Here is an 11,093-nt window from a genome sequence, read left to right as displayed (position 1 = left end):
ATTGAGAATGGAAATAGGAATAAATGGGTGTTTTGGGTTTTAATGTATGATTTTTTAAAATACAGTCAAATTATTAATTCGAAACTTTGTAATTTAAATTACTTATGTTGTTTTTAATATGAACTTCTCAACAGGTCAATTTGGTAAACTGAAAAAATTCTGTGTATTTTGATACACTCGGTAAGAAAATGTGTTTTGTAACAAAGGGAAAGAGAGAGCATTCTATAAATCAAAATGGAGCCACTTTGGATCTACCTTTTTTTTTCTTTGTGATTCCTCTAAATTTCCATGTATTGTTTCTGCCTAAAGTTTCTTTGAGTTTTCTCTAGTTTGTTGTCAGTGTGTCAATGTGTTCTGATCACTGGTCATTTTGAAAAATAATTTATACAAAGCATACCAGGCCAAATTGAAACAAAAACCGCTTTATGAATTTTTTTAAATGATGCAAAACAATGTTCAATTTTACAGTTGACCTATTCCTACTTTTTCATTATTATTACTTATTGTTGTTGTTTTTATATATATGCAATGTAGTAAGAAGACAATAATTTTTATTTTATTTCCTCTTGATAATTCAAATTAGTTCACTAGGGTTTCGAATTATGAAGTTGACTGTATTTGTTTTGTTTTTAATTTTTTTTTTTTTTTAACATTCTGCATTGAATTTCAGATTTAAGAGTATTATTGCAACCATTGTCTTCCTCAATATGGGACAAAAGCTTGGGACCCCCTTACACGACTCAAAAGAATCAAACTGATACAATTATGCTTGATACAAATCACAAGACTTGACAACAGAACGAAACTTTCAATTCAAAACAAACACCTCATTACTACATAGTTTTTGATTTGGACATAAGGAATCGAACTGTGATTTTCAACTAACAAGGGGCTGACCAGGTTGGTGAATCACCGGAATTAAAATTATTAAATAATTAAAATGATTAAATATTAATAATTATTAACATATTAATTCTGTAAGCAAAGGACAGAAATGTTGAAAACTTGGGTTTGACCTCATTGTCGTGATTTTAGCATTATAAAACACTTTTGTGGAAATTGGTGTAAATTAATTTTTTGACTGATAATTTCGACGGCCTGACTGACTCACATTCCTGGCGGAAGCTCTAACACTATTTTTCTAAAAAGCTAGTGGACCAATTTTCATGGTGGATAATTAATTTTTAAAAAAATTGTCAAGTTCATATTATAACTGCATCAGACATTAAATCAGACTATTATTTCCTTTATAAAAAAAGGTTAATTTTTGATGAATAATTATGTGATTTTGTGTATTTTCTTATAAAAATATGTTATATATTTTAATGGTCTGTCTGACATTAAAATCCTTTTAGCTGTTTTTGAATGATTGAATTTGAATTTTGAATTTAAGTTCAAACAAAAATTTATATTTAGGTGTCTCTAGAGATGCAAAACGAAATTTCATATTAGTATATATATAAAAAAGTTATGACCTAGTTTACTTGAAAAATATTTGGTTTTTAGAAATTTATGGTTATTGAAAAATTTTGATAGCTTTTTAGTATATTTTTATTGCAGTCTACATAAAAAATGCTGTAAAATGATAATTTCACATAGTTGATTTGAGCATGTACAAAGGCGAAATAAAATATTAAAAAAAAGAAAAAAGGTTTCGGTGAGACCAGGGCCTATTTACAAGAAGTGGCAGATATGTGTCCGATATTTTGGAGTGTAGAATCGCCAAAAAAAGTTAGGTCCAAATCCATGATCCACCAACCTTGTCCTCTGCGTTCCAATCTTCAAAGAATTCAGTCACTCTAATCCAAAATCACTGCCCAAGCCATTTCTTATCCAATCTTACTATTATCCTAAAAGAACTTCAAATCCCATTTGTCCTCGAAGAAGTTGATACTACCCTAGACCCTCATCCTGACCCCCTAGTTCAACACCTTTCATCCTGAACCCTTCCTGAAAATCCTCTAGAATGTTTAACACGTCAATGGCTGCACAATTTCCTTCCTGGTGAGAAAAGTGAAGTGTTGTGTTAAAAGTTTAAATTAATGGATCACATTAAATTTATAAATAAAAGTATTATTTATTAGAATTTTTATTAATTTTTAATTTTAATTTAATTTTTATTATTTATTATAAATTATAATCATACAAGGTCATATTAATATACATCATATTTGCCAATATTGTCTAGAACTCTTTATTTTTTCAGTCAGGTGGAAAAATGTTGATGGAAGAACCACTTAAATTTTTTTTTCACTCTTTAGACAAATTTTACTGATACAAAGTTTACAATTGAACAAGATTTTTCATAGATCTGGATATATTAAACAATATGAAATTCTTTCAGGGTACAAAGTCCACAGTTGGGTGAAAAATCAATAGAAGGAAAACCTAGCCATCGTAAGCTTCTCTGAGGGAAAAAAATTAAAATAATTTTCCTATTTGAGATGCACCCTTATCATTCTCTTGGATGAAATACATGATAACTACCAATCTAAAAAAATCAATGGTTATAGTTTTCGTTGAGTATCTGTTGTAAATGGTCAAATGGAAACAGTTCCTTTTTTAAAAAGGATATTTCAAATTTTTTTAAAAATTAAAACCGGTAAAATCATCAGTGACAGCTTAAACTAGTAAACATTAAATGATCATATATTTCTTGAATTGAGTTTTAGGAATAAATGATAACGATGTGAGCTTATTTTTAAAAATTAATATTCGTATTGCACCTTTTATTAATTTAAAACCTAAAATTCATATATATTGTTTTATATTACAGCCCCATATACATATTTTACATCAAACTTTAACTTTTATAATTAGAATACATGAGAAAAGTGTACAATATTTACAAAGAATGAAACTTATTAAAAATAGTTCAACACTTTCCAAGCAACTGCAAATTCTCTTGCTCATAACTATGCTTAAAAAACAAGCAGAGTTTCTGGAATATACAATTTAAAACACAAAGTTTATTTGCTCTATTTACATATTTACAATATCTTGGTTTTGGTTTATTTTAGTTCGTTGCCCTATTAAACTATTTAGGATATGTTTTGTATTTTTACTGTCAAAACCATCTTTGAGCTACATTATCGAGACAAATGTAAGCTGGAGACTTAGTTTTAATCTGTTTTGAATGCTGATTTCTTTTATGTGTATTAATTACGGAATTTATCTTAAATGTGGGTGAATTGTGATTCCTGCTGGACATGCTTAACCTTCTGGAAGAAAGAAGAAAGTTAACACCATAAAGGTAGGACAGTAATAAAATTAATCGTACACTATTATTCGAGAATCTGATGGACTGTCAGCTGGCTGTGCCTTCTTCCCGAAGACATCCAAACAGCTTTAAAAACGCCTTTCTGAAGCTTGAGTTCATGAAACAGTAAGTGATCGGGTTACAGCAGCTCGATGTGTAGGCGAGCAATTGAAGATACGATATCCCTTTGGAGCCCAGTCTTTCATAAACGGCTGCCGGCGCGAACATTGCTATCTATAATTAAAAGCAAGATTATGCTAATCATAGCGTCATCTTATTTATTTTTCTGAAAAGAAAAATTGTACTAAAATTTAGGAAATTTTATGGTAATTTATGTTTTCTGTTTGAAAACTATCTGCATATATAACTATGATTTTTTGATAAGGTGTGTATTTTATGTGTAAAATAGTATTTACATATTGTGATGTGTTATAGCACAATTATGATCAAAAAGCAATATGCAACCACCCCAACCATGCCATACCTAAGGGAGACACCCTAAACCGGAGGATTGTGCCAATTTACTAAAATTTTGTTATCAAGAATAGGGGTATTTAACTTAACTCCTTCCTCAGCCCTTACCTGGTTAAAGGTGAGGCTAAAGAAAGTCGAGGGTTTTTGCTTCGTTAAAGCTTACATTCAAAATTTTTTATATTTTATTAATATTTTACTATATTTATAAAACTAAATTTATTCCTAGATGTACATGTAAGGGAGCTTTGAACCTTAAAATAAATAAACGTACTGTATTGATCGCGTAGAGAGGCGTCCAGCATATGAAAAATTCCAGGACTACTGCAAATAGCATTTTTATTACTCTTTTCTTCTTCTTTAGGGCTTTTTCCGTATTCGATCTTCTCAAGAGGTTGGGGCTGGTTTTGCCGTTTTTCCACGACATTTGCCTGTCTCTCGAATCTGTCGAACAGAAAAATAAAAATGTTTAACTGACATTAATTTCATCTGATGAATCCATTTTACCGGTTTGGTTTTCGTAGACCTGCCAGAGAGTCTTTGCCACTAGGAAGTAGGTCGTGACCATGACGATGAGTGGCAAGACGAGCAGCAAAAAGTCCAGCAGGAGGTTGTAGGCCTTTTCGACATCGTCGCTCGGCCAGATCTCCCTGCACTTTTTGTGACCTGTAAAACCAAAGGGTAAAAGTTTTCCCCCCAGCTTCAGCTTGAAATAGGATGGTACATTTAAATTGAAAATTTGATATAGACAGGAAAGTGATATTGCAAAAATAAAAAAAAGCTGTAATGACGAGAACAAATTTTATTTCCCCAGATTTCAATTAAAACATATTTCATGCCCATCAATGGAAAACCTTTTTTATACAATTAAACGAATTATTATATTTTGTAATCTCGAATAACATGAAGGACTTTTATATTTTAATTGTTAAACGGTTTAGGAATTTTTAAATGAATTTTTGTAGGGTACTTTCAGTTATTCTGGTTGTTCCAACTGGACTAATTGTTTTGAACATTCAATTTTATCATTAAATTAAATTATGTATCGATAAGGAAGAAAACACAGAAGTTAAAAAACAATAAAAAAAACAATGCTACAATTAAAAAAAGAAAAACAATGATACATTTATATAGAAAAATAATTATATTTGATAATCTTGATATGCCTATCCACGCTGGGCTCGTCTTTCCACATTTTGTAGTCTTCAGAGTGTGTGACCAATCCAACGAGACTAGGCAGACCAAGATCCAAAAAGGCCAACAGGAGGATGTATGCCTTGATAAGGATCAAATTATAGTATCATCACCTCGCACACCAAAGGAGGAGATCTTAACATTAATAGTTGTTACTAAATCCATTATGTTTATTGGTCTGATTGACCAAATTACTTCTTTCAATTAATTATTCTTTTTATGTAAGGTCTTGATTGAAATGAAAAGTTAGTGTCACAAGCGGGATTCGAACCCACTGAAAATATGGCAAAAAGGAGGGAAAATTTGAAAGTTTGTAGGTTGAGATGGGGAGTTGGTGTCCGAGTGGATCGATGTCACATTAGCTCAAGTGGTTAGAGCAGTGGGGTATTCAGCTGAAGGTCATGGGTTCGAATCCCGCTCGTGACACTAAGTTTTTCGTTTCAACCAAGACCTTACATAAAAAGAATAATTAATTAATAGTTACTGCACATATGTTTAGAAGTCATAATTGACCCAATTAATTATACTTTTTATATAAGGCCTTGGTTGAGATGAAAAGTATAATTAATTGAAATAATAGTTACCTATATTGCTAACAATAGTTAGAAGAGGCACTTTTCACGCAGTTTGTTCTGAAGCTAACCAATGAAAAAGGAAAATAGAAAAATGGACACTGGTTATTAAAGAAGACAAATCTGAATTTACTTTAGAAAGAGAGAAATCTCTCTATCTTCCTTCGCTTCTACAAATACAAAATCGTTTCTTTTGAATGTATATAATAGAGCAAGAGAAGAGAAGAGAAGAGAAGAGAAGAGAAGAGAAGAGAAGAGAAGAGAGAGAGAGAGAGAGAGAGAGAGAGAGAGAGAGAGAGAGAGANAAACAGATAGGTAGATACATAGATAGATAGAGATAGAGCGAGTGAGAGAGAAAAAGTGATAGGGTGGACAGAAGGTGGAAAAGCGAAAGAGGGTGGAAGAGATAGACAGAGAAAAATCTATTTGAATTTATAGAAAATGAGACAAAGAGAGAAAAAAAGTGACAGACGGAGGGAAACTAATAAACGAGTCATTTAATTAGTTTTGTGAAAATGAATTAATTAAAACACATTCATTCGAAAGTAACAAGAGTAAGAGAATGAAATATAAAAAATGATAAATCTATCTGAAATTATAGAAAATTGGACAAAGTGAGAGAAAAAGAGAGAAAGGTGGGGAGTGACAGAGTGGAAAGAAAAAATGAGTAATTTAATTAGTATTGTTAAATAAATTAATTGACACATTCCTTCGAAAGTAACAAGGGTAAGAGAATGAAATACAAAAAATGAGGGAGAAAGAGAGAGAAAGAATGAGGGAGTGAGAGAGAAAGATAGGGGGTGTGTATGAGAAGAGTGGTTGTGTATGAGAGAGAGCGTGTGAAAGAGGGAGAAAAAAAGCTGTTACTTAGTAGCCATTAGTATTATTGCTCGTGCTAACAGTGCACACAGTAATAGTTTGATTAAAGAAATATAGTGTATAGATTTATCAATTTAATTTAGGACTTTAAGGGTACATATAAATATATTTCTTTCCAATCAAAACGGAAAGAAGAAATGTATTACGTTATCTGGTGTAAATAACAATATAAATTACTATTTATTACATATTACTCGTAACAATTTTGTAAAATAGTCTGTTCCAATCTTTTGTTTACCGTTGTTCGTCGGAATTAGTTGGCTGAGGAAGAGTATTGGCGACATGACGACGAAACTGGACGCCCAAATGGCCCCAATGAGCCTGTAGGCGTGCTTCAGCGTCTGCCAAGTCCTAGACCTCAGCGGGTGACAAATGGCATAATATCGCTCTACTGAGAGGCAAACAAGTGTCCATCCGCTGACTGCGACGCTCGACGCTGAAAACAAGTTGCCAGTGATTAATCGTTTTCCTGATTCGTGTCCCGATTTACATTCTATTTAATTTATCAACGGGTGGCATCGAAAGCCGATGTAGTAAATAACGGTATTTTAATCTAGCGGTGGAGCGATGGGGGCCTCCTTTCTCACCTAAGGTCAAACAATCCCTGCATTGTTTCTCTTAGGAAATCAGACTGATTACTGATTATCAGACTTACCGGTTCGTATATAACCTGGGACTTTGTGAATATAGTATAGGCCAATTAATGAGAATATGAAGTGCATTTACTCATTAAGTTCCTAGGACATAATTAGAATGAAAAATCTAAGCAATGAAAGACAAAAGTAAAATGGCCTTACTTTATCTTATCTTAAAGAAAAGGACGTATAAAGAGATTGTCAAAATTATTTATTCTCTGGAAACTGGGAAAATAGAAAACGTTGCGGAGCAGGCACAGACGACAGTTCAGGATCTGGCGGGGCCAAAACGCAAAAAGCGGAAAAAATTCAGTAACAACAACCTATTTGAGGCTATCTTGTCTTTTTATTAAGTCGTTCTAGATTCAAGATCACGATGATTAAGATTAAAAACAAAATACGCAATGACATCCTTTAATATACAGTGTTTACAAAATGTTATACAAAAATGAACATGAGCACAATTAATATTAATTTTGGAATGGATGTTGCAACATCGGTACCTTGGGTGTAGACGAGCTTCTTAATACTCAACCAAACAGGATAAACGATTGTACTACACTGCAAATTGCAAAAGTCTCAGTGACTGATCTTTCTTAGGGATGGTCTTTTTTATTTTCCCTTTTACACACTTCCTGCGAAGAGCGCTTAGCGTCGGAGTTTCCACCAGACCTAAGGCAAGTTCCCCAAATTTTGTATGTTTAGCTATACGCTAAATTCAATGAAACTTTTCTCGAAACGATTGGACTACAGCAAACTGTCCAATATTATGGACACCTTGCAAAAAACAATCGGACCTATTGACTCAGATGGACTCACACTCACAATAATTCACAGACTGTTGAAACACGTAGTGTAAAGAAGATAAGAATAAATTCTGAAAACCTCTATCCTTATAGGAAATTTAACGCTCATTACGAATATAACTATGATAAAGGCATTAAGATGTTTTTTTGCAAGTAAGTAATCAAAAATCCCGTTTTGAAATAACAAAAATGAAGCTTGCGCGCTCTCAATTAATTTCTGACGAAAAATTGTAAAATTGCGTTTAAAATAAAAGCTATAAAGTTAATTGTGTTTACTATTTCTATTAGAGTAGAAAACTGGCATTTTAAAATGAAATTATTAAAATTTTGGGTTTTCGTTAAGATTGAATACTTTCAAAATTTCAAAACTATCAGTGAATGGCTTTCTGCAGCGAACGATACGATTTTGCACTCCTCTCTCTGTGTGAATAGAAAGCAATTACACTCGGTATACCGATCGATTAAAATGATTTGTTATTCCAAGAATGTTATATAACAAATAAAAATGTGTGGTATTTAGTGACCGTTAGCCAATGATTATTTGTAGATCGTGAGGTGCGGTCTGGTGTGAGGTAGGAAGGTAAGAAAAACATTTTTTTAATCGTGCCAACGTTTCGATCTTTATTGAGATCATCTTCATGGCCTGGGATTTATAAACATTGTTTAAATTTTACAAATACACGTAGGATGTGAAAAAACCTCATGATCTCTATAATAATAAATAAAAACTTGAACTGACAAAATATCTATAAATTAAGAACTAATAACTATAATTATGTTCCTACTACAGCAGTCAACAACTTTTTGCACTTCGTCCGCAATGAAACGAAAGTTTGTGATCCTTTATAGATATACTTTTTTATGAAAGAAAACATTTCATAATACGATATTTTTGATATCTGATTCGACTTCTATATAGAAAAAAACTTTGACAGTTAAGGCATAATTTTTCAACTAAACAGAAAGTGGACAAATTGATTGTATTTTCGAGATTTTAGACTAAAAATCTCTATTTAAAAAAAGGGCTGGTATCATCTAGTCAGGAATAGGCAGCTGAAAACCACAGAGATAGTGTATAGAAGAGAAGAAAAAAAAGCGCTAAAGCAAAGAACAAAGCTTTTTTTTTGGACGTCTACAAACTTAATATTCTTCAAAAATAACTCGTTTTCCCCCAACTAACCCACTTCCATCTCAACGTTGAATTTTTGTCTTCATCTCATACTTGGGTGTGAACATAAAAGGAAATTAGGGTGAACGAGTTTTTACAACGAACCGCTGGGTGGGGGTAATGTTAAAAAAAATAACCGTTTATCTTGCAAAGTTTATAATTTTGAAATTTCAATGATACATTTTTTACTTTAACTTATTTTTTTGCTCAAATACTGAAAGAAAAGTGAATTGGATTATCAAAATTTCTGTATTTAGTCTTTCCCTCACTGTGCGGCGGACGAGACAAATTTTAACAGGAAAAAATGAAGAATAATTACTTCCACAAAAATAGACCTCATTTATTATAAAAAAAACATTTCAAGAATAAAAAAATGTCATTTATTACATTAAATTACACGATTAATTAGCGCAAGGGTAGCGTTCTGCCGGTGAATTTTTTTTTTTGGGGGGGGGAGGGGGAATTGTTGAATGGCTCAAAGTCCGATCGAAGTAACCTCTGGTCCGGTCCGTCTATCTTCGCTATTTAAGACGCAAATATGTTATTGCCCTCGGATGTAGACAATTAAAAATATTTTAGTGCTTAAGTTAATTAATTAATTCCCAACCCCCTCCAAAAATGAGTTTCTTCGATGGAAGAACACCGGCACTCCGGGGGCTCAAATTCACACTTGTGTTGCGAGCCCCCAAAAATGGAGCCAGGGATAAAGTACAATAAGCTGTCCAGCTGCAGTGCTCAGGAGGGAACTCCTCCAGTTCCTGGAATCCATTGTAAAAAAAAAATTAATTAATAAAAAAACATAAAACTTGCGCAAGATCCTTTTTTATAAGAAGATATGCGGGCCATATTTAATTCAGATATGTACCAAAATATAAGAGATCTGGTAAAAATCTACTTTATTTTAAATCAATCATTATTGAAGAATTAAATTAAGTAGATTGTCAAAAATAAAAGCATAAAAAATGATTTCTTCCATGTATGGAAACAAATATTCAATTTTGATAAAAGTAAATGGAGTAAAGCGATTGGAAATAGGATGAACTGATTTGCCTGACCCATTTGAGTACCCATGTCGTTATTGGAAGTTAAACTTTTTTCTTAATTCATCAACATGTCACATATTAACAGTCGAATTGACTTGGCACGATTGGCACGACTCGTACTTCCTGGGTTTCAATTCGAATGGCATCCGAACTCCGCTCTGCTCAGGCAGTTATTTGTCGGCCTCGGAGGGATATATGGCGGGACGTTTTTCTCTGTCGGATAATCCCTCTTGAATAATATTCTGTCCGTTGTGCTATATCCCTTGAAAGGACCGGCTGGATGGACGGACGCTTGTCCCCGCTTATTAACGATCAATAATCGATCAAACAGAGACCGTGAACAACTCTGGAATCAGTCAGGCATCCTTTTTTTTTCCAAGTTACTATTGAATTAGACGATTTTGCCGTTATTCATTTTTTTTCAAATGCCGATAAATTGACAGTAAAAACTGTTATAACAAAAAATATGAAACATTGATAATTCATTAAAAATAAAAATTGTTCAACTTTTAAATTTACAATTTTGAAAAGTTTGTGTTAAAATCAGGAATAAGGCCTATTGAAAGAAAACTCTCAGTTCCTTCGTTGAGCTTTCGAATAATATGTCCACTTTATCAACTCTTGTAACAATAAAAAAACCATATATATATAAACAATTTGAGTATTAAATAGTCAAGTATTAATAATTCTAACTAGTTTCTTTTAAAATTTTTTGTAAATAGAGTTAGTTTTATTTATTATTTCAGTTATATTTTGTACTTACTATCGGTATTGCATTATTTCAAGTGATTGATGGTTATAAAAAATTTATAACCTGATATATCAAAATTTTTGAAGAACCAGTTTGATTAGACTCACATTTATAAAAAGATATTTTATGCATTTACACATGTCAATATTTTCAGCATAATGTTTCCAACATTTGTTCCACAACTACAAATCTATGTGATGAACTGGCATTGGGTTACAACAATCGTGGCCTACAATCGCTGTTTTATGATGGTACTCAAGCGCATTTTGGCTTTGCGCTATATTCAGTGAGGAACTGATTGTCTTATTGTAAGTG

The 11,093-nt window shown here is 32.3% G+C and overlaps 1 protein-coding gene across 2 annotated transcripts; it reads right to left on the bottom strand.

Moving 5' to 3' along the window:
* Positions 1 to 2,809: 2,809 nt before the first annotated feature.
* LOC106670003 (cholecystokinin receptor-like) lies at positions 2,810 to 6,906 on the bottom strand. Of its 2 annotated transcripts, none has more exons than XM_024227518.1 (5): positions 6,614 to 6,906; positions 4,238 to 4,396; positions 4,005 to 4,174; positions 3,281 to 3,493; positions 2,810 to 3,218 (listed from the first exon to the last, which is right to left on the bottom strand). In XM_024227518.1, exons 1-4 carry the CDS (start codon positions 6,657 to 6,659, stop codon positions 3,308 to 3,310), a joined length of 561 nt encoding a protein of 186 aa, XP_024083286.1. In that variant the 5' UTR covers positions 6,660 to 6,906; the 3' UTR covers positions 2,810 to 3,218; positions 3,281 to 3,307. The 2 variants fall into 2 exon arrangements, with proteins under 2 accessions (XP_024083286.1, XP_024083285.1); XM_024227517.1 differs by having other exon boundaries at positions 2,810 to 3,221; positions 6,614 to 6,903.
* Between the last annotated feature and the right edge of the window lie 4,187 nt (positions 6,907 to 11,093).

This window comes from Cimex lectularius, unplaced genomic scaffold (assembly GCF_000648675.2).
Source record: "Cimex lectularius strain Harlan isolate CLEC.00 unplaced genomic scaffold, Clec_2.1 scaffold157, whole genome shotgun sequence".
Taxonomy (NCBI): Eukaryota; Metazoa; Arthropoda; class Insecta; order Hemiptera; family Cimicidae; genus Cimex; species Cimex lectularius.
Note: the sequence above shows the minus strand (reverse complement) of the source record. Positions and strands in the feature narration are given on the sequence as shown.

Coding starts and splice junctions, on each gene's coding strand:
- LOC106670003 (XM_024227518.1), bottom strand. CDS start 6,659: ATGTCGCCAATACTCTTCCTCAGCCAACTAATTCCGACGAACAACG. Junction 4,397..6,613: donor ACTAATTCCGACGAACAACG/GTAAACAAAAGA, acceptor TTGGTTTTACAG/GTCACAAAAAGTGCAGGGAG. Junction 3,494..4,004: donor CTCTCTACGCGATCAATACA/GTACGTTTATTT, acceptor TTTTAATTATAG/ATAGCAATGTTCGCGCCGGC.